We start from the raw sequence: 24856 nt of genomic DNA, 5'->3' as shown, positions 1-24856 counted from the left end.
GAGGGGCTTTGAAAGATTAGCCAAAGGTTTGTGGACTAATTCACATCTTTGTGGGTTTTACTTAATGTCAAGAGGCAGGGGATCCCTCAACCGTTTTCACAGGCCACAATTATTACAATTGTAAACACCGTTCAAGTCTCACTCTTTGTTTCTGAGCACATGAACATCTTGAGGGCGGGAGACCTGCAAGGATTTGATTTGTTTATTAACTGCATGGATCATGGAATTAAAGGAAACTCCAGGTCTACTTTTAACCGTGTTTATGTAACCTTCTTCTTAAGGTCACTGGTGTTTCCCCCCCTGCCAGCTGAAATTTCAGCTATGAACAAATGTTTCAAAGAAAAGCAAACTGTATAATAAATACCACAAAGGGCTAGAATCTCTACCTGGGACCTGTGCAGCACTCAGCTTCTCATGCTCTGACCAGACTGATGTTTGCCATGAAGCGGGGCCTCTCACTTGCTGCCCTGTGAGGTCACAGCACCTGTTCTTGGTAAATGCTGGCAGGTGACGTAAGGCCTCCACTTGTTTTCCATGGTGTAAGGTGGAGGTCCCCTGGCCCCCTCTTCTATGGTGGCTGGAAAGTTATGTTAGTTGTTCACGGCAAATAAGTGCGTCAGACTCTCTCAGTCGGTTCCCTGAGAGTGAAATCATCCTAGGCCTACCTGTGGAGGCAAATGAGTGAAAACAGAATGTAATCTTGTATTTTTATTTATGGTTTGGATATTTCTACCAAATGTAGTTCCCTGACAAACACAGTTTTGGCATGGTTTACGCATAATTGTGGTTTGATTTATATGTGTTGGTCACTTGGTTATTATTTATGATTACATAGGTTTGGGCACTAATCTGATATTCCTTTGTCCACCATCACATATGTTGCCTTCTTATCTATTAGGTGTTACGGCCCCTACACACGGCGGCGTGCGTTGCCGCTTCAACGCTTCTGCCCATTCACTTTGAATGGGGTGACGTCACGATTCGCCGAACTGCATTGTGGGAGCAAAGCGTAGCTTCTCTCGAGGTGCTCGCTGCAAAAGTAGAGCAATGTTCTACTTTTGCCGCCTCGACGGAGGCGTCAGCCAATCAAATCCCTCGTATGTAAATCTGACAGTACAAGCAATAGCCAATCAAACCGGGTGTATGTTGGGAGAGCCAGACCGCAGTTATTTCCCATATGTCAACAAAAGGAGGAGAAAATGATCGTGGCGGTAGGGAACATACAGGGATACAAACCGGAGGAGTCAGGCATGGGGGGAGGTGGCAGAGACAGTGGGGGAAACTGGTAGGTTTTCGCTTGTTTGGGGAGTTTATATCCAGTGTATTTCGTTGGACAGCTAGCAAGCATAGACAGTATATTCAGCCAGCATGGATGTAGCATGAATGCTTTGCTTTGTATGTCCGGGGCGGGACATTCATGTGATTGGTTGTTGGTCGGGCTGCTCGCGTTGACTCCCCAAGCTCAAGACACGCCCACCGCCAAGCGGCAACGCACGCCGCCGTGTCTAGGGGCCGTTAGCGTGCCTAATAAATCTCATTCGATTTTTGCAGATATTTCGCATTAACATTGCTGTCTGTAATATATCCATAGAAGCATTTTTTGGCATTGCTTTCTTAGTTTTAGGGCATCCTCATCTTGTTTTTATGCAAACAGAAGAGACCAGAAGTTGGAGCTAACTACATCCAAATGCAGAATGAAAAATGTAACGGCGACCTAAATGTTACAGTTACTGCTACAAACTGAAAGCACATTGTGAGAAGGTTAAAGTAACAGAACAAAAACATAGACTACACAAAAAGCTGACAAGACTGTGGTATTGACTGACCGGCCAATCACAAGGTAGGCCTGCTTTGAAGCATATCCTGCTTTATCATCTTGACTCTAAATGGGACCAACATTTATACAAATGATGATCAGGCTGTATTGAAGACTTGAAACTAGTTTAATCCATAAATTCACCAACAAAATATTTACTAAATGAATACATTTTATAAGAAGCCTCATAGACTCATAGACTTTTATACAAACAGACGTTTAAAACCAATGGAGTATACTGTTGTTCTGTTGGAGGAGCCTGGGACTCAAGATTCCACTGCCGAACTACCCTTCAACTATTATGCATATGACAATAAACCCTTTTAATCTGAATCATTGGATTCACTTTTCAGACCTGGAGGGTGCCGCTTGGTTCCAGCTTTTGAAACATTGTTTCATCTTTATATCTAGAATCGGTTCACATTGATAAAACATACCGTTATAAAAGTGTAAAACATCCCAGAACCAAAGGCTGCATTGTTAAGATGTTGTTTTTGTACTATTTAGCAAACTGACCATAAGGATTTATGTGTCACCCATTGACAATTCATTTGATATTTGTATCCCTTCCAAAATGTCTCTTGCCTCCTTTGCCGCGTCCACCTGATGATGTATTTTCAAGGTTGGCTGCAGGAGGACAGAAGCCAGTAGATAGGGTATCTGGCCCAGGACTCCAGCCAGCTGTGAACCTGATAGCATCTGTTTTAAACGTTTGAGAGACAGAGAGAAAGGAACCCTCTTTTCTTCTGAGCTCTGGAGCGCTAGTTATCTCACGCCTTTTGGTAAAGGGATCTACAGATGGCCTGTGTCCTGACAGTTGTATGAATGTGCCATCACCAGCTGAGGTATTCTGCTTGGATCCTCTTACTGTGTTACTGTAGGCTCACAAGTGGGACGCATTCATGCTCGGAGTAAACAACACAAGTCAGAGACAAAAACAGTCCTCCGTTTCTCAAGGCAGAAAGAAAAGCTTATTTGATCTTGTGAAGGCAGACAAAACAACCTCTTCACACCTGAGTGTGTCCTCTGTTTGGAGTTCTTCCAATCCATTGTCATCACGTGTTATCTAAACCAGCAGTTTTCAAAGAGTGAGGCGCGCCTCCCTGGGGGTGCCAGAGAGCTTCAGGGGAGGCGCAGCGTGAGAAAAAAATAACGAGAAAAAGACGAGTAAAGTGTCACTTGCACACTTTTGGCTGTCTGTGGAGACAGAGTTCCCCCACCTCGCCAAAATGGCTGTAAAAGTGCTCATTCCCTTCACCTCCACCCAGGGGCGGACTGGCCATCTGCGTGTTCTGGAGAACTCGGTTCGCTGACGGCACCGCCCTTTATTTTTTATGTTTTTAAACGGCATCATTTAAGCTGCGCTGACAGACGACAGAGGTCCGTTCATCGGGCCGTTTCCACGCAGAGAGATTCCAGGGCTGATTGCCAGTCCCAGTCCCAGTCCCAGTCCCAGTCCCAGTCTGCCCCTGCCTCCACCTACCTGTGTGAGAGCGGGTTTTCCGCATTGACTTTGATCAAAGCAAGTACCGGTCAAGGCTGCAGCCAGAGGATGATCTGCCTTTGTTCCTGTCTACATTGCATCCCCGCATCATCGGCCTGTGCGCATCGAAGACGCAGACTCATTGCTCCCACTAAAGTAGGGGTGAGTGTAAGAAGGAGGCAAAGTGTGTGTTGCCGGGAGCATATAAGGATGTATCCATGATGTTGAACATTTTCAAAAAAAATAAAAAATGTCATTGTTAAAAACATAAAGATAAAAAGGTTTTAAAAAGTTATTGTTTAATGTTTGAAGGAGGTGACGCTACTCAGCCAATCAAATCGGTGCAGTCAGTGAGTCAGCACGATAGATTCAAACACAGAGACGAGAGAAACAGTCGTTTCAAATGGCGTGCTCAAACAAGAGAAAGGTAGACGGCGAAAACAGAGCATTTAATGACATGTTCTCTTACTGGACCTCTTTGAAATGCAATTGAATACCCCTGCATTATAGCAGCAACAACAACAATAATAATAAATAATATTAATAGCAATAATAATTGGGAGGGGGGGGCGCGGCTGTTCTTATGTTCTCTGGCGAGGCTCACCTTCCCTCACTTTGAAAACCCCTGATCTAAACCATCAAATCAACATGAGAAGATCATTTCATGTTCTGCTGTCCCCAGAGGGGATCTGGACAACTTGCATTTGCTTTGTCTGAATCCGGTTACAAAACCATTCGTCATCCTTTTTTTCCTCAGTCTGGTTTGGGCTTACTTCAAAGACCCTGTCTCTGTTGAGCAAGCATAACACTGTTTTAGGAATCATGTGTTTTGTTTGCGTTGAATAATCTTAGCCTTATCTTTTCTTACTCATATAGTTCTATCAGAAATCAGTCTTTGAACTATAGAGGGCTAACCTGTTGCATCACTTCTAGTGGTTATTCTTTTCTAAGGTCTTAACCCTTCAACCAAAGGGGCTCCCCAGTAGCTGGTTTTTATCTTACTAAAAAGATATTTAGCATCCATAATCTGATCCTTTTTACTAGTACACTTAACACTTTTTGTAGCATTTGACAAGATGGGTTTTGGGCAACGATGTATCCAAAGAGCTGGATACACGGATGGAGGTGGGACCCCTTTCTTTCCTATGAAAGTTGCTCAGTGGCGCATGAAGGCAAAAAGGCCTGAATCTTGAGAGTAAAAGGCCCATAGTGAAGTTATCCTTAAACCCCACGTCTCTCGCTCTTGGCTCTGTCCGATGAATGGACAGGGAATATAACCCTGGATTTGTTTTTTAGCGCATGTTATAACCTGTAGACCCCAATGATTTCAATTAAAGCTATAAAAGTGTTCGCACTGGGTTGTTAAAAAAAAAAGTATCCACAGATGTCTCTTTACCAATGTAAGTCAATGGAAAAAAGTATTTGACACATAAGTTGTAGTACTGGTGTTTAGCCACTAGGGACATTTGCATTAGTCTGCTACTCTTAACACCCCTTTGAACCAGGAGCATTGATTTGTCTTGTATTCAGGTGATGATAAACAAGATAGTAGGCTTGTGGGAAATTGTGTCAAGTCAACAGGAATACAATCCTATTGCATTGACCAATTTCATCCCCTTTGATATTTTTAGGTCCCCCTTTTTGACTTGACTTTTCTTAAGAGATCCTTAACTTTTCACACAACTTGCTGTATAAAATTTGTACTCAGGACTCCACCTTTAATGTCAGTTAAAGCTAAATTGTTGTCCGAACTGTAGGTGTGCTGGAACGGAACTGAGACTCTAGTTACTGTAAGTCAAAGGATTCAGCTTGAGTCCCACGCACTTATCTGAGCAGGATATCCTGGAGACAGCCCTCCAAAGCTATCAAAGCTATTGCGGCCAAGGCAGAACGACATTAGTTGGAATAATTTCTGATCAGAACCGTATAACATGAGCCTTTGGATTTCAAAGTGGGAGGATTTGTCACAGATCTCCTCTATCTGTCCGCTTTTAACAAGTGATATTTGCCTTTCTGGCTTTTACCCAGCAAAAGCTTGATGATTATTTACGCAGAATGTTTCCTTCTTTTTCTCTCTTTTTTACAGTCGGTCATTTTCATAAGGGATCATAATACTCTTGGACAGGAAGTATCTGGCTATATAGACTACGCCCACAGACTCAAGACCCAAGATTTTGAACCGTATTTCAGCGGAAAGATGAGGCTCATGCCAGGACGCTCAGATTTATGGTAAGTCTCCTTTCATTGTAACATGTCCACGTTGGTTGGGGAGGTCTTGACTCGAGTGGGATTTGACAAGATTTTGATGGGTAAGGAAATCGTATTATACAGGATTAAAGACTCAGGTTGACGTGAGAGACCATTATAGGCTCGGAAGGACATGTACAGTATGTGCAGCCCTGGTGGCCTCATCATATATGTGGAATAACAATAAGATTCTGAAGCAAAGCTGAGCAGATCTGCCAAAGGGCTAAACCTGTCTGAATTTGAATTGGGATTAAAGCAGGATTAAACTGTTAGATTGTGATTTTACGTAGCTAACCTAGTCATTTCAAACATACTGACAAAACGCTTACAATTATGAAACGGACTAACTGTGCCAACAGTGACAAACATTTGTGTTTTTTGGAAGTGTTTTGAGCCATTGGCACCAGTCTGCCACCATACGCCCGGATCTCAAGAAATTGCAAATGGGATTTTGAAGTTCTAGTTTTTTTTTACATTGATTGATAAAATCATATAGATGGATAAATCGATCATGAAAACATATTGTTAGTTGCAGTACTAGTCAGGCCTCTCAATCTTAACATGACAGTGGTTGGGTGTTTTTTTCTGAAAACACCAATGTCATTCAATTCCAATGAAGCAGTTTACAACAAATGACAAGCCCATTGATAGTCCAACATTTCAATCTTAAATGTTGCAATGTCTTAAAAGACTCTTCTCATTAGAAAAAACTAGCGAAATGCTATAGTCATATCAGCAATGTACACATACATAGTATACATGCAAAAATAAAGTTCTCAGGTGCTTTCAACATGGCATATTTAGCCAAGATACATCATGTACTGCTTGTTAAACAAGTACAAGCATCAGTGCCAGTCGCACAGTTCCAGGCCAAGCCACAAGTGAACTGCTGACCTTACAGGTGTTGGCTAAAATCGAGTCTGTGTCCCTGTGTAGGGCAAGTAACATCATTGTAATTCGTTGTCTATCAAGAGAGCTGTGTACATAGCTGTCAGCAAATTACCTGAGCCAAAACCAGTCCCACATTCCACATAGTCTTGCATAGTAACATATTATCAACATTTCAGATATGTGCGAAGAATCCCATGAGGACAAACGGGGTAATGAGAATGTGTGTTACGGTTACTTCTGAGTTCAGCCAAATGACATGCAACCCGTATAACCTCTTTGACACTGTGCAGATTTTGTTTTATAATGTGGACAGATACTAAGGATAAAGGATCCCTTCGTCCATCATTTGGATTTTGTTTTCTTACATTTGACTTTCATCCCTGTTGGGTAGCACTTTTAACTTCTAGCTTAAATCAGTGCCAAAACACAAGTTACCATTTACAACAGAGGCCATGAGGGCAAATATTACCTTGACCAACGTTTTTAAACAAATGCCCAGCTTGATCATATTATCCAAGAAAGTGAAAGTGATAGAGCATACTTGAAATGTTTTCCACAGCGTCGAAAACTGCTTTCCAGGTCAACCAGTAGTTAGGTCACAGATAAACCAAGAGCTACAGTAGCTAACGAGAAAAAGTAAGACTGAGTTTGTAAACAAATTTAAAAAAAGATTTTACAGAGAGAATACATTGAGTTGAGTGTTTTAAATGATTCAAATACAAAGTCCTATAATTTAACAGCAGTATTTGCATTGTCCCAAGATGTGCGCTGCTGACATGCTGTAGCTGCCTTTAATCAACTAATTTCAAACCTTTTGAGAATAAAAAGTGTCTTTAGTTTTCTAAGCACAATATGCACGGCAATAAGACTGTCAGATATCCCCAGTTTAGAAAGCACAATATCTTTGTTAATATCAAAGGTGCGATATGTTCAGTCATTTCAAACGTGTTATTTGCGTTGGGGGTTAAAGCACAACAAGAAAGACTGTCTGCATATTATTTTAGGAAGCGGTTTTCCCTTTCTTTGAAACCTGAAGGTTAAGACATGTGCAGCATTTTTCTTTTATTTATCCATTTCTCACAATGTGTTTTGACACACGACCCTGCTCGTGGCTTGATCACAAGCTGTAGGTGTGAGTCATTGGGCGAGCATGCCTGGAGGTGCAGCCCACTCCCTAATGATGCTTTTATGAGGCGTCCCCCCTACATGGGTCTCCCTGCCCACCCTCCATCTGATATCTGCCTTCCGTCCGTTTTGCTTTACACGGCAAACTCCATCAGATTCACGGCTCATGTTCAACTTCTTTAACCTCCATGCTTTGCTACCTCTCCCCCTTTCTCTGTCACCCCCCCCTATTTTTTTTCGTCTTTGTCGGGAACAATAACACCCAGTGTGGTTGCCGCTAAGAGGGAGCAGATGCTGGAGCTGCTGCCCACTCAGTGCACTAAACCTCCCACCGCAGTTCTCTGAATCCTGTCCCTCCTCCTCCTCCACAGCCACAAAGAACACAGAGCAGCGACACCAGCGCCAGCTCTGGCCTCCACCTCCCACCTCCAGCAAGGAAGGGTGGATAGGTTCACGTATGCAGACTGCAATGAGGGGGGAAAAGAGCAGTTGGAGAGTATCTCCCTGGAGCAGAGTATGTGAATTTTAAAAACAGGAAAAACAGAAATTGATTTTTTTGACGAAAATATCAGTCATGAAAAAAAGAACGCCTGTTTCTCATGCTACGTGTGGAAGTTCATTCATTCATCTAAAAGCAATTCATTGGTATTATATGGTCTTGAATCAATATTCCAAAAGTCTAAAAAGAGCTTAGACATGAGATGGAATTTTTTTTTTTTTATGTTGCGTTGTTAGATCTCATCATCAATTGGTAACTCTGATTTTCCCAAGTGGTAACTAAAGATTATTTGAAGATGTGTCGGAAATGTTGTGCTCCTTAGCCTAACATGTACAGTGTGTTTGAGCGTCAATAAATCACAAGTATTACATAGTGACGTCAATATGTTACAAAAGTAAAGGTGTTTCAGGCAAGAGGGTGGGGGAGTGAAAACGAAACTCCCTCTGGAGGGACATTTGGGATTGTAGCCTTTGCAGACAATTTAGATGCACAACAACCTATACGCAACAGGGGAAACCCCAAAAAGCATAATAGGACCTCTTTAAACCAAATTAGATCCAGATAAAAAATGTGTCTAAAGTTGGTCTTTAGAAGGTGGCTGTAGGAACCCTGGATCTGCCCTAGAAATATTGGGTGGAAAACAAATCTTTCCTCCTCAAATTTGTAAGTGGTGCTCCCAAATAATCACACAAGCTTTTTCTCCTTGTTACACATTTGGTAACTTTTGAATTCTGCCCTTCATTATACCCCATCTCAACCCAATGTGTAAATTGTAAAGCAAGACCCAACACAATTCTAATTTAGAATTCGAACCATAATATAAATTACAGCTTGATTTCTTAAGGCTGTTATTTTAGATTTTGCATCCATCTTAATGTGCTACTACTAGTAAACTAACCTCTATGTTTGGTCATCTGCAGTATAAGCAAAACAAATCTCATGTAAATGTATTGTTCGTATTTCAGTACATTCTCAGTCACCTCTGTGCATGCTTAGGCAACAATCAGTTGAATGCTTGGCTTGATTTATTTGAGCAGGCACACACTGAGTGGGTGGGACATATAAACGTAATTTGTAAAAAGCATATGTTGAAAGCCTCCTGGGAAACCTGGTTAAAGTAAATCGAGCGCAGCATTTTTGGTTGTAAAAGGTTTACATCTAAGAAGCTAAACCACATAACAATAGAAGCGATATTGACGATGATAAACCAACACTTCTCTTGGCAATTTTTTGTAAATACTTGTAAATGATGGACATTTATAAAAAATTGTAAAATGATAACAAATGTGAATCACTATAGCTTTAATGAAATATGTAACTTCTTCAAAGTGACAATAAATGTTTAAGATAGATATGTACATATGTTTTAGTTCCTGCAGCTTCAGAGCAAACCGAAACCTCTGGTATTGTGGCAACAAGGTTTTCCTTAATGTTTCACTTATCATTAACACAGCTTTTCGGAATAAGAGGGAAGGATCTAAATGTAGACCTTACTTGAACTTGTACTTGGACTCCTGACTTAATTTGTCACAATTGTCTTTGCGCCAAGAACTGGCTTGGGGTTGTCTCGATAGACGATTACTTATGACATGACTAGCACTTGTTTCAAATGACTCAAGACTTGACTTCTTGGAAATGACTTGAGACCTGACTAAAACTTGTTCTGATTCACTTTAAATGAAGACTTGACAAATGACTCAAACTAGACTTGGACTCCACTATCACTACGTAACACTCGGGCTACTTATAATTGATTTCACCAGAATCTGATAATGATACTGCACCTGTTGGTTTAAAAAACCTGTTTAAAAAACATACAATGTTTAAACGTTAAATCTTCATTATGTCTCCATTACTTTTAACTCTGCGCTTCCAACTCACACGCACACTAAAGTCCTGACCCTCATCTAATTATCCTACAGATCTGCAGCTCCGTGCACCCAGCTTCCTGCCCCTCCAGATGTGCCTACAGCATCTCTGATGTCTATTTCATGTTCCCCAGCAAAGTGACCATCTGTGTATGCACTCTGGCTGTTTCCCTCCTTCCTCTCTCTATCTCTCTCCCTCTGCAGTCCCTGTGTTTAGCACTCTTTTAATCGGCTGGGCAACATCTGACATATGGTAATCCTAATTGATTCTTCTCTTCTTCAAACTGAAACAGTGTGTTAGTGTAGAGGTATCATTCTGTGGGGAAAACAAATATTTGCGTAACTACATAATACAAATGAATGGGTATTTCTGGATTCAGCAATATATACCATGCATCTATTATTCATAGCTAACGGCTTTTTGGAAATACTGGATCATATAAAGCTCTTCTGCACACCCTGCGTGCACTCGCCGACAGACTGAAATATTGAACTTGAAAGATCTGCTCGGTCAAAACATGGCGCATGTCTCCGCCAAAACCAAAACCATATTGCCTTCACGCTCAACCTCTGCAATGCACCTATGTGTCTGGCTTCATTTTCCACTGTGAGCATATTTGCACTGCTGTCCTATTTTATTAACTTTTAATACAAAAGAGAAGTTGTTCCAGCTCCATAGGTGATTTGGCGGCTCGGCCCAAAGCATTGTGTCCGGGCTTTAATGTGGAGCGGTGGGTTATTCTATTGGCGAGGAGCAGGCCAGCTTGATAAATATTTGCCGGTAAGCCGGAACATTCCGTGTCATGAGTGTTGATCTTCACACATGGCGCACACATACTTCATTGGCTGGATCCTTGGGGTTAAATCCAGTCAGGCTGTTTGTTCTCAGTGCTGATGCTGTTTGGACTGCATTTGATAGATTAACTCGGTTTTCCACCAGCGATACGATCATCGGAGACCTCCTGCCAAGTGCGATGGGCCGTTTCATCCGTGTCCCCCGCGTGAACAAGATTTAACATGTGCAATGATGTCTGGATGTCAAACATTTAAAGTAGGACCGTACAATTACACAAACTGTTATAAGTGATTATAAATCTTTTTGTTAAGGTGTTATCATACCGGACATAAGTTGTCATTAGTGAGCATTCTTTCAATATGAGTAAAGGTATTGGGCTAGTTGCCTGTATTTTTCTAGGCCCTTTTTACAAACAGAGGTTGACCCTCAAACTCCTTCAGGGCGTGGTTAACCTCTTAAGCTCCAGTCAAAATGAATACAGTATAACACACTCTGTCACTGTATTATGTTGTGGCTCTGACGTGCGTGTACCAATCTGTGGCCAGACCACACACTGAACTATCTTCTATGCATTACACATTACCTGTCTCTCATGACTCTTTTTTGATTGCTCGCTTTGTGTATGAAAAGCCATAGGAGAGGACAAATTGTCCATCACAAGCTCTGAAGCCAAGGTGACACATTCAGGTGACCAGTCTGGGATTCTAGAGTATTCAGTTCGTAGTTATTGAAAATAAAGAATTCATAAATCCTTGCATTTAAGAAGTTGGAACCAAATAAAGTTTGCAAATGTTGTTGGATTAAATCAATGAAACTGAAAAAAGATACAAATTGCACATTTATTTTTATGTTGATCGATTAATTGTTTCAGCTTTATATTTGTAAGGAATTTGACATATTGAAGCTCATGATTACGCACCAGATCTTGTATGTACAAAGTAAACACTTGATTGATTCATTTGTACAGTCTGCTTTTGCATTATGTACTCATTTTAGTCTGATATTCAGTAAACTGTATTTAAATGTTTTTCTTAGAGTCTGATATCACTCCATTTTTTTAAACGGGCCCCATTATTGGCTTTCCCTTTCCTGTTGTGTCGTATAGGTTTCAGACAGAGGGTGAAAAGAGGTGCTGCAGCAAAATAAAGTCCTTTTTGAACATTAAAACAGCAGGTAAACATGTCACAGTAGAGGCACAAAATACAAATATGAAACCTGAAAATCAGCTTAATAGGTCCTCTTTCGGCTAAATGTAATGAGAAAACAGAGGTGTGTGTGTAAGTGGGTCGTTGGATATGACTTTGTTAACGAGGTTGTCAACTGGACATGGCCCATCTGTGATTTGTTCTAGAATCAGACCCATGGCACCCCCAGAAGGCTACATAATAAATTCAACTCCTGCCTCTCAACACCGAAGAGGCCTTTTGTGATTTACACTGGAAACATTAACTTAAGAAACAGTTAGAAAACGTGTATTCTTCAGCCACTTCAGAAAAAAACTGCTGAACGAATACACATGCAAGGTATTTGCTCTTTTATGATATATATATATCATCCAGCGCAGAGTCCAGCTCCTCTGAGCCCTATAATGACACTGTTGACATTACACTGGAAAATGACCACCTGGAGATAACAATAGAACTAAGCACGGTAACTATGGAAAGTGAAAGGACTCAGTGCACGTGTCCAACAGCCTTGGTAAATGCATAGGGAACCAGGAACCTGTGCTGAGAGCACCGTCATTGTTTCCACCAAATCCAGGTTCTCACACTTTTACTGGTCCATGTGTCTGGGTGTGGTGCCATCCAGCTGCTGGAACTTTCTTTCTGACCAAATTTGCAAAGACCGTGCATTTAGTTGCCCTGGTGACAGTTCATATGGGACGATGAGGGAGGTGGGTCCAATAAACACATCCAAGTAACGTATGAACCAAAATTCCCTGTATTGCTTCAAAACTATTTTTCTCACACTTACGTCAGTGTTTTTCATGTTCGGTGTTAAAATATCTCACATTTGTCCCATTTCTCTTGAAAACGTAAGCGGTTCACCATGGAATAAAAGTGGCCGACCAAAAATGTTAATTGTTGTTTGGCATTTCGGTATAAATAGTCACTGAAGCGCTGTCAGATCTAATTTTCAAAGAAGAGAAGTATGTATGTCTCTGAAAGCAAATCTCAGACAATATAATTTTCCTCTGAGTTTTAAGGGACAAACCTCAATTTGTATTTCATAATTGGAGCATTGCTGAAGTCTATTCTGAACCTGTTATACTCAGCACTGTTGGCAACTTGTAATAAAAAATGCCAGACCTCTCGTCCTAGCATACCTTATAATTGAATGCATCAGTTTATTTCCCAACACAGTTTGGACTGTTCAGAGGAATGCAGTGCCTGTTTCCCTTAAGAGGAAGATTACTCCAAAAGCTGGCAGGAAAAGGTTGACGGACTACTGAGACATTTGATGGTAGCCAGTGTCACATGTTCATATTCACATAGCATCTAATAGCTGTATACAAAATATAGTAGAGCCTGCTAGGAGTGAACAATATGGAAACATGTTATTGTATCATGAGATACTGTGATGTAGACAAGTCCAAGTCTAGTCAATTGAGCCAAGTCCTTCAAACTCAATGTAGACAACAAGTTTGAGGCAAGTCCAAATCAAGTCCCAGGTTGACGTCCATTAAGACTAGTCTAAGGCAAGTTTCAAGTAATTCAAGACAAGTCTTATGTTAAAGTGAAACAGTGCAAGTCCTTGTCAAGTCTCTAATTATTTTAACCTAGTCGAAGTTCACTTAGAAGTTGAACTCAATCAACACAAGTCCAAGTAAAGTCTTAAAGCTCACCTATTATGCAAAATCCACTTTTTCACGTCTTTTCTACATAAACATGTGTCCCCTCTGTGGAAAGAGATTCTGGAAGTTTCAGGAAAAAAGATTCTCTCTCTTGTTGTCCTGATCCATTTATATAAAAACCTGTCTGAAAATGAGCTGATCAGATTTTGCCCACTTTGTGATGTCATAATGTTTTTTTCGGTTGTGTAACCATTAGCCAATAACCAACCAAGGTAACCCCCCCCCCCCACCTTATCACCTGAATCTCCTCCTAGAGCACCATTAGCCGCTTTCACACCAAGTACTTTGCCGCACTTAGTACCAATCACGTTCACACCGGAATAAGTTCCCTGAGGGAAGATTACGCAAATGAGCCGCTGATGTCACTTTGTCTTCTTCTGCTTTGGGTTTACTGGCAGGCCGCAAACAACTTCACAGCGTATACTGCTGCCCGAAGTCCCCGGCCGGAAGTCCCCGGAGTTGGGGACACCGCTCCCATGTTTTTTTGTTGTATTGCCATAAGTTATTCTCTCTCCTTTGGTGCACGGGGCTAATGCTAATAATGCTAATGCCAGCAAATACAATGGCGGCTTCAAAAAACTTTTCAGAGTTTTACGGGGCATGGTTTGCAATTCGCCCAGCCAATGGAATTTGGTACTTTTTTGGTACCACCAGGCACTACAAATGGGGGTAAAAGTTCCCGGCACTAAGTACTCTTTTTGGTGTGAACCAAATAAACAATAAGGGGTACTAACGGAACTAAATGGGAAAAGTACGGGGGAAAAGTACTCCGGTGTGAACGCGCCTATTGTGTTGTTTTTAACCAAATATCTATCAGAGTGGCGTTAAGATGGACTTTTATTAATCCCTCGTGGGGAAATTGTTTCTCTGCATTTGACCCATCCTAGTGTTAGGAGCAGTGTGCTGCCATTTTGAACGGCGCCCGGGGAGCAGTGTAGGGAACGGTGCCTTGCTCAGGGACACCTCGGTAGCACTTGGTCTTGCCGGGACTTGAACTGGTGAGGGGTTTATGGGATGCTACAATGCATGAACTGTTTGTTATTTGGAGCCAGACACTTCAGAGACATGTTTTGTATATATCTGAGACGTATAATATATTGATGAAAAAGAGTATAATAGGGGACCTTTAAAGAGCCTGTGACAGCATCCCAACAACTGTTGTGCAATGAAATATTGGGCTACTAGTAATCTCGAACCGTCAGTTTAAAAAAGAAAAAGCGATACCGTTCCGTTAAATATCAATAATTTCGAACATCGCGGGGAAATTCCTTCACTCATTTTGAAGTTTTGGGGGAAGCCGGAAGTGACGTCAATGCGGGAACGCTTCGAGAGCCAAACAAGGACAAAGTGTGTTGTCATGCGTAGAAATTGTGAGATTAGGCACGTTAATAACGTTTTAATGAAGTTGACTACAGTATATTCATATTTGTCAGTGCTTTCATGTCAATTCGGCGACATAAACATAAATGATCGTGGTGAAGATGATGATTACATTTGGATTAAAAATCGGGAGTGAGAGCTGCTGAATTTCCTCCCGTCGGATGAGATATAAAAACAAATCGATTATTTTTGTGGTTATAAACTCAAGTGGATGAAACTACATTTATTAGTGCTTTCATGTCAATTCAGCGAACATATGAACACATTAAATGATCGTGAGGATGATGATTAAAAATCGTTTGTTTGAGCCGGTCTGCATTTCCTGATGAGAAAACAAACCGATGCTTTTTGTAGTTGTAGTAGTACACCAACAACATGGATTAAACGTGTGGTTTTTTTACCACAATGTTGGGGAAATTAATGGATAAAATGCACGGATTATTATTATTATTCCCACTCCGATCGGGACACTCGGTCCACCGTTTCCCCGCAGCGAGGCTCCCCCCGTTGACAGTTTACGTGGGCTGGGTGCAGTGGCGGACTGGCCATCGGGACGAATCCCGATGGGCCGGTACCGAAGTGGGCCGGTCGGATAAGTAACTAGTACATCCCCCATAGGCGGCGCGTGAGGCTCAGGTTTGAGAAGGCTAAATAACTTCTTTTACCTGACGCTGCCCGCCTCCGGTGTCTATAGAAAAGAGATCAACTCAGTGTGCGGAGTTTAAATCTCTCAAGTCATATTACAGGATAAAGAAAATACAGTTTAAACTGCCGTATGCAGAGAAGACGCCGACGTGTCGCACTTATCATTCATATTACATCATCAATCAGATCATCGATCATATAATATCATAATATATCATATATTTCCTTATCTGAGTCAGCTTCTCCAGCCTCATCTGTCCGTGCAACACTCACAGTGTCACAGACTGGATGCAGAAGTATTATTTAACACATTATGTTGACGAAACACTCGAGACAAATGTAATTAAAGTCAGATCCACTCCTGTCTTAGACGTGAACGCGCTCTCAGCTGGAGAGAGAAACCCTGGCTTGATTTACCGAGTTGATCACCAGCGTCGTAGGACCGCTTAGCGAGATCTCGTTTGTTAGTTTGTTGTTGTTAGTTTGTTTGTTACTCAAACATATCCAGGGTCTGTTGAACTGGCTTCGTAGTACAGGGCACAGGTGGCGAGCAGCGCTAATGTCAAAGACACAGACATTATACATTATATTTGTATTTTACCAGGATGCAGTGACACAAATATTTACATATTTACATTTACTATTTACAGCACCCGCCGCCCCTGACACCCCCCACTCCCCCCGTTGACAATTTACTAGCGGTACCGAAGTGGGCCGGTCGAGAGTCCCGGGATGATTTTTAGTCCCATTCCACCACTGGCTACATGACCATATGATCGCCCATATTGACGCACCTCATTCCTAAACTTCTAACAGATACAACATAAACCGATCCTTCAGCCTCATATGAGCTCTCAGACACGTTCAACATTAACCTGTCATCGCTGTCTGAGTTTGCTGCTGTGTGCGCCGTCGTGCGTTTACATCTGACTGTATATATATATAAAGGTTTTCATGCAGATGCTGGGATCCTGAACGGTGCAGCTGGAGCGCTGTGCCCGCAATGACGTCACCCATCATTTGGCGGGACTTGAAGAATCCGCGAGAAGATCCAGAAAATTGTCAACATTGAAGGCAGATTAATGGTTATCAAAGTACAAATATCCAAAATCAGTTCAGTAACGGTTTTCAAGGGGACAATATGTACTCAAATTGATGGGTTTGGATGATGGGGGAAAACCGTGTCACAGGCTCTTTAAGTAATTGGAAGTCCTAGTCAAGTATCAATTTAAAGTCAACAAGGACAAATCTTAGTCAGGACAATTCTCATGTCATTTTAAACATGTCCAAGTTAATTTCTTTTTATTTAAGTCCAAGTCAAGACCTAAGATAAAGTCCACCAGGGTAAGTTTTAGTCAAGTAATTTCAAACAAGTCCAAGTTCATTTCCAAGTGAAAGTAAATCAACACGAGTCCAAGTCAAGTCTTGAGCCATTTAAAACAAGTGTTAGTCAAGTCATGGAGCAAAGTCAATCGTGAATCAACAGACTTCGTGAATCGAAGTCTGTTGAGACAAGTTCAAGTCAGCTTTAAATTGAAATCCTTACTTATTCTGAATTGCTGTCTCAATGAATGTGATAAGTGACCAATCAAGGAAAACCTTGTTGCCACAATACCAGCAGTAAAGTTAGTCTCTAATGCTATTTACTGGAATGGCTGAGCTTTTTCATAGCTATTCAAAAGCTGACTGTCCTGAAAAAACATGTATTTACATTTCCCAAAATTGTGTGGGGCTGTGTTGGTCTTGGAATGGCCACATTGGTAGTTTTTTTTCATATTGCTTATATGTTTGTTTGTAATTTGTAGCAAGCACGCTTAATATGTTGTAGTCAGAAAATATTTGTAATGGCTCACATGCAAATGAGTGTTTGCAAACTAGTTGTATTTGCCACCAGAGATTACCTCTGGGACAGGTACTGCAGAAACCATATGGACGCCATCCGAAAATATTTCAAAGATGGCAGAGGACTTATAATGAAAATGTAAAAATTTTTAGATGTATTTTACATCATGTGGGTCATGAATACTTTATACCTGCTATCATGTATTAGCTTCAGCTAAGCGTCATAGCTAGGGAAATATAACCTGTAGCCTCTCCAATGCGTTATGCTCCCATATTTAACAACTTTCTGCTGCTGCGATAGCCAACATAACATCCCTCTTCCCAGATGTACACTGAGCCTTCTCCCTGAGGTCCAACTTTGTTTTTGGACCACAAACTGCTGCTGAGGAACAGCCAGGCCCGCTAGTGCTTCAGATTGTGTGACAGAGGAGTAGTGTTTTTTTATACTGAAGAGCTGACCATTTTATACTGGGTCATTTACCATTCCAAATATTGCCATTTGAAATTACTCCGACTGTTTCGCTCCTCTTGTCTCGTCTCTGTGTGTGTTTGAATCTATCGTGCTGACTCACTGACGGCACCGATTTGATTGGCTGAGTAGCGTCACCTCCTTAAAACATTAAACAATAACTTTTATCTTTATGTTTTAAACATATTTTATAAAACTCCCCCACTACTTGGACTATTCCTTGCACCCCTCTAGAATAAGCCTGAATGGTCTCAACCATATTGCATCAGTAATGTGCACTTTGTTGTAGCAAAATGGCAAGGACACTGGTAGCGAATTTAGCGATCGGAAAATTGAGTGTTGTTCAGTTTGTGTGTTGTGGAACATGCGCCGTGCGTGCATGAAAATATACCACACACCCAAGTACAATTGCATGTTCAATTCACGACCCTGGAAGTTAATAAAGTTGTTAAAGTTGGAACTGCCTGTGGACAGCCGTTCTTCCTCGCACTCGTGCTCCGGACGCTATTGACCATGCTACAGTTGTTTGTGCAACATCTACAGCAATAATGATGATGAGGCAATAGCCCCGCCTCTCCCCACCTCTGCTGCTCACCCCCGCGTCAAAGTAAACTGCACCCTGAATTCAGATTATTTATCTTTCTCTCGATATGGACCTAAACGCGAGTGAAGTCTAATCTGACAGGACGGAGACACGCAGCTCTGCTCACCTGCAGCTCCTCCCGCTGCAGCAAAACACACACTTCAAGTCAGATCATCACCCTTAGCTATTTTAATTACCTCTCAAACTCCCTAAACTAGTTATAAATATGTTTATTTTTTACTGTCGGCCGGGTCACTCATTACTGGATCAGCTGCTGCATGAGACAGACACTGACGCTGTCCGAAGAGAGGGAGGAAAAAGAGAGGCTCTGTGTATTTTATTATTATATTATATAGAGTCGTTATTCATTTGTTTTAAAGCTCAATAAATAACAAAGAAGACCTTTGACCGGCACTTTTATAATTTTGTCCGGAAGATTTAAACTTTAATACACGTTGACTGGCGAAAAACTCTGTTCCCTCGGCCCCCACCGCGGAGAATAAACAGAAGGGCAACCATGACAACCATGCTTCTTCGCTGCTTTTGTGGAGGAAGTTACAGCGCCACGTACAGGCTCCTGCATATGTACTGCAGCTTCTCCAGCAGTTGGAGCTAAACGGAGCGGTCTCGTGTGGGCAGACACTATCCGGATTACTATTGCGTGTGGACGGAAGCTTGTTTGCGATTGCGTTTGCGTTAATCCTATGCGTTTAGCCGTTTTCGTCCTCGTGTGGCCGCAGCCTAAGTGCTTTGGAAGCAGATTATTGAGAACTTGATGGAGTTGCAGCAGAATTGTCAAGGTTATTATTTACAAAAGCATTCATGTCCGACCGAATATATAATTGGTAATCATTAAGTGACTGAGGGAAAAAAATCAGCTTCAAATACTGTCGGGGCATAATACAAAAGCCACTTTTTTACCCTGAATAGATGTGCAGCAATAAGCTAGACGTCCTTTATTGTCGGAGCCAATCCTTTCAATTGATACATTTAAGTTACGCCTCATAAGTATCATAGCTCCTTTAGTGCGAGTGCCATCAGTTGATGCCACAATAGGTTTATATAATCTGTTTTGAACCCTTGAAATATCATTAGGTTTAAGGTGTGTCTCCTGAAACATTGCATTATCTATCTTCTTTCTACGTAAGAAATCTAAGATTTGTGAACGTTTATACGGAGAGTTAAAGGTGGGGCAGGTAAGTTTGAGAAACCGGCTCGAGATCGCTAGAATTTCAAAATACACAACCGGAGAAAATCTGCCACTTCCTTATAGAGCCCCTCCTCCAACACACACGAACACGCACATGACCAATGAGGGCACGAGATAAGTTTGTGCCCCGATGGAAGGCTGACAGGCAGGTAGGCCATCCAATCCGTTTCGGATTGGTTGTACTTTTTACAGTATTACGGCTTCTCCAGATGAAATTTTATGGATTTTTTGTCAAAGCACTTAAGATATTCATTGCTATCGGGATGTTAAGAGCATTCCATGGAATATAAGAAAAAGTGTATCTCGAGCCGGTTTCTCAAACTTACCTACCCCACCTTTAAGTCCTCCTACATTAAATGATACAATATTCAAATGTTCCAATTTATCTGTGTGTGTATTTATTCCCTGGACCTGTTGTGAGTTGGTGGTGGATCCCTGAGTAACAACCCTCCCCTTTCCCCCCCCCATTCGACCCTCTTCTTGGTAACATCTGTGAGCATCACTTAGCTACGTCTAACACTGAACACTGATTGTTCCCCCCCTTGCATAAAGATAAAGCATAGCAGATCTCACAGACAGTAAAACTGAGGAATAGAAAACCTCTCTGAAACCGATCAACCTGTATCATTAAAACCATCCCCCTCTCGTTCTCATGACATGGGTTGCGTTCCGATAATCCAAAAATCACCTCCTAAGTTCTAACCCTATCGTCTATTCCTTGACCTCTGAGTGAAACGTCACGGGGTTAAGGGATAGTGGATAGGAGAATTCAAAAGGACTTCGGAGAAGAGACTGCACTTTCACTATCCGACGTGTTTATGATGCGCCAGCGGACGTCATGAATGTGCGTCTGCTGCTGTGGGGAAACTATGGAAACTACAGTTTTCTATACAGCGGACTACAACATGGATGTTTAATAAGAACGAGGGACTGATGTAAACTCATCTAGAGACTCTGCACCGTGCTCTGATGCTGCTGCTTTGCTTTATGAACGTGGACAACAGAGAAACATATTCTTCATGACCAAAGTTGGAATTGAAATAAAAAAGGAAAGTGAAACTTCTGCTCGTCACCCTCTCCCTCCGGTCCACATTAATACAAATGATCCCAATACGTATGATTGATGAAAAGATCTTAAAATCAATACAAATGTATTTATTATAAACGTTAGTCCTTAACATCTATCACTGTGTATATCACCATTCAAACATCTTTTAAAAGTTTAACAAACTCCACACAGCTCAGTAAAGACTGTGAGATGTTGACTTTATTTGATCATTTAAGTAAAAACTAACGTTCATATTTCTCTTTTTGATTATAATACTGATAAAAGTTCAAAACAAAGCACTTTGGCAACTTACCACCTATGTTTTAAAATGCTTAATAAGCACCGTAACTTTCATGATATCATTTCTCGGTCATAATCGGTTGTTTCCGTGAACGGCCGACTGTTGAGTGACGGCAAATGCTGCGGCTGCAAGGCAGGTTTACCATCACTCTTTGTACGGAGGCTCAGTCATTGGTACACTTTTATTTATAAAGCTTTGTCGGGTAAACTCCCATATTATATCTGCTCTCTGATAACACAGAGAGTTGCAAGCTGCTATTGTCTGAGATCACAGGATGTAGTCTTGTTAGATGTGTCAAGAGCAAGGACTGTCTTAGGTAAGACAGCTTTTATGTGCGCAGCTCCACTTGCTTGGAACAATCTTCAGCAAGAATTGAAACTGAGCAATCTCATTCCTCTGCATGTTTTTAAAGCTAGGCTAAATGAAATGCTTGCTGATACTATGGGCACTTGTAAATGTCTATAACTATGTATCCTGTAAATATAATGTATAATGTCCTTTATTGTTTTATGTTTCATGTGGAACCTATATGCTGCAGGTCTCCCTTGAAAAAGAGATCTATGATCTCAATGGGACCAATCTGGTTAAATAAAGGTTTGAAATGAAATGAAATTGTGGGGCAGCATTTTCTCCTCTCCTTTCTGTTAGGGAGGTCCAGTGGTTCCTAAGCTAAAGGAGGTGATAAAGGAAATTTGATACCTCCTTTCCTTTCATTTGGAGAATTGGAACGGCACTTATCATGGCTGCCACTGAGGGACTTCCGGGTCATTTCACTTGGTTAGGAAGGTTCCTAAGCTAAATGGACTATTGGAACGCAAGCATGGTATAGCCCATATACAGACCGTCGCCTGCCGATGACGTCATATCACGCGCCCATGAATGTAAACAGTGGAGGCACCGGGCTACCAGACCTATCGAAAAAGGGGATTTTGTTCAGCGCTCAGTATCTTGCTGCCATCAGCCTCGTGCCTCACCGGAAGTCCCGCATTTGCTGGCTTTTGATGCTTTGAATGTTACAAAACCTTGGTGTGCCTTTTTTCTGAAGAACCTCACTTAAATAATGTAACAATTGAGGATTCAAAAATGTTAAGCTTTAGCAATAACAATTAAAGTATTAAAGGATTTACGAATGTCATGCTGCTGTTTATAATTTTCTTTTCATCAACAAACATGTTTCTTCTATCATTTTGTTTGGGTAGCTTCAGGTGATGAATAATTTGACAAAGATTGACCCTACCAATTTGCGAACAATATCTACTTGGTTGGAGTAATAAACAAGGAATGTATCTATAATAGGGATGTTTTTTTTAAATATATATATTTTTTTAAACCTTTATTTAACCAGATGGTCCCATTGAGATCATCGATCTCTTTTTCAAGGGAGAACTGTCCAACATGGTTACAACATGAACATACAACAACAGATAACACAAAAGGACATCGTATTTACAGGGCTACATATACATACCTAGAGACATTGACAAGTACCAACATTATGTTTATATCTCGCCCGGTCAATAAGCCTCACCTTCTTGGCAAAAACGGTATTGTTTTTGAAGCGGTGGAGAGACAATGCGCAGTTTTACCCACTGCCCAAAGCATATCTCTCTGTCCCAGCGACATCAGTACCAAGCAAGAGAGTTTTTTCCACAGCAGGGGATATTGTAAACACCCAAACATCCCAGCTTCTACCTGGAAATGTGGACATGCTCATATTCCTAAAAGATAACCTTGATGATGCTGAATGAGTGAGTTACTTGAAAAACTTTATTCTATTGCAGGGTCTGATTATTATATTGTTGACACTTTAAAATACTACTATCCTACAAAAATGCTGTACAAATCAGATGTATTATTTAATAAAGAAATAAAAAAAAAAATGTAAAAAAAAATTCACATTTTTTCCTTTATTTTTCAATATCGCGATAAATATCGTACCGTGGACTTTTTATCGCGATATTATCGTACCGTGAGTTTTTGGTATCGTTACATCCTAATCTATAATGAGGTAGGAGGCAGTGGAGTGTTGAGCTTTGGAGAGGGTGGGTCTGGAGCCAATGAGCAGGGCCTCTGTTGTGTTGCCATTGAGTTTGAGGAAGTTCCTGCTCATCCAGCTCCTGATGTCTTGGAAGCAGGTGATGAGAGAGGTGAGCGGCAGGGCAGTGTTTGGTTTGGTGGAGAGGTTCACCTGTGTATCAGGAAGTGGACATTATGAGGACGTAGGATAGTGCCAAGGAGAAGGAGGTATATGATGAACAGGAATGGACCCAATACTTACACTTGAGGGACACCCGGTCAGACAGTGGAGAACCTTGACCTGTGGTTGTTGAGTTGTAAGAAATAAATCATAATGCACATGCTAAATGCATTAAAGTAACCTGCAGGTAGGGGTGGGCGATATTGAAAAATATATTATCACGATATTTTTCAAGCAGTATCACGATAGACGATATATATATCACGATATTTTTTCATGTCGTTTATTAAGGTTATTTTTCAACTTACTTAACAGTACAAGCACCTACAAGGTAACAGAAACTAAAACAAAAAGGAGTAACAGACCAAAATAGCATTTCAAGCTGGTTTTATTTCTGAAATGAATCCCTGAATGAACAATTCAACATTTTGACATGGCTTCAAGGCACAGTTTCTCAGTATAAAAATGAACTTTCTGAGGTAGCACTAGCAGTGAACATCAATAAACATGAAAAGGAGGGTAAAACATAACTACGTAAGTAAAACGTAAAACATCAATGACGAAAAGTCAGTTCCAAAACTTTAGACTTGAAGTGCAATAAAAGACTTTAGCATAACTGAAGGGAAAAGTTTTTTTTATATATAGTTTTTTTTTTTTTTTTTTTTATCACGATAGATACGATATCTCTGAAAAAGCATATCGTGGAGACCTAATATCGTCACGACGATATATATCGTCATATCGTCCACCCCTACCTGCAGTAGTCATTTGTGTCCTTTTGACTCTGTCACCAAGTTATACACTACTGCTCTGGTGTCTCAAAAATAACACAAAACCTAAAAGCAATGCATGGTCCAATAGGATGCTGTAAATTAATCGTTCATTTATTTTGGAATTCAACCCTCTCTTTGGTTCCATTCACTTATTAGCCACAGCTTTACTCTAATGCCTGGCTTGGTGAACTCCAACGCAGTGCCCTCGCAATCAAATTGGAAACATACGCTTCCCTTCTGCAGCTCTTAAAAAGATACTTGGCTCTGCAGGTTGCTTTCCTTTCTTATTCTGCAATGCAGGGTTCTTTTATTACCTGCTGTTGAATATGAATACGATAACAATGACCGTGTATTGCTCTGTAATCCATAAAGTTTCCCTTCCTCCATGAAACATGCAAAGTCATAACCTCAATATGGTGCCCATGTTGGTTTAAAGCCTCCTGGCTGTGGGAGGCTATAAAGGAAAATGTTCAAGAAAGTTAGATCTCCAAATGGCCACACCACTACCACCGAACACAGTCACCAGTTCTTCCTTATATTATTCAACAGGTCACTGTTCATTCTGTGTTATGTTGCAGCAATGCGATCTACCAATCACAGCCAGACTTTTAACAAAACCTGTTTAACTTTTTATATTCAAGTGAAATTCTGCAACTGTTGGGAGTGAAACCCAAGGTACACTGTAGATGCTAGATCCATTGATTTCCAATAGAGGGGAAGAGAAATGAACGAACAGAATGCAACAAAAGTGGCAATATAAATTGGTTTCATGGTTCACAGAGTTTGCTCCAAAACCCAGTTTCTGGGTTTCATTGAAATACATGAGTTT

At 41.1% G+C, this 24856-nt stretch overlaps 1 protein-coding gene across 2 annotated transcripts in view; it reads left to right on the top strand.

The window, feature by feature from the left end:
* cfap299 (cilia and flagella associated protein 299) overlaps nt 1-24856 on the top strand; it is a 108192-nt gene that overhangs the window by 78935 nt on the left and 4401 nt on the right. The window contains exons 4-5 of one of the 2 annotated variants that reach the window (XM_034090231.2): nt 5386-5528; nt 7934-8076. In XM_034090231.2, coding sequence (XP_033946122.1) covers nt 5386-5528; nt 7934-8076 — 286 coding nt within the window. The remainder of the gene's footprint in view (nt 1-5385; nt 5529-7933; nt 8077-24856) is intronic. The other variant, XM_034090232.2, reaches the window with a different exon arrangement.

This window comes from Pseudochaenichthys georgianus, chromosome 9 (assembly GCF_902827115.2).
Source record: "Pseudochaenichthys georgianus chromosome 9, fPseGeo1.2, whole genome shotgun sequence".
NCBI lineage: Eukaryota > Metazoa > Chordata > Actinopteri > Perciformes > Channichthyidae > Pseudochaenichthys > Pseudochaenichthys georgianus.
The sequence above is the reverse complement of the archived record's forward strand: the minus strand, read 5'-3'. Positions and strand labels throughout refer to the sequence as shown.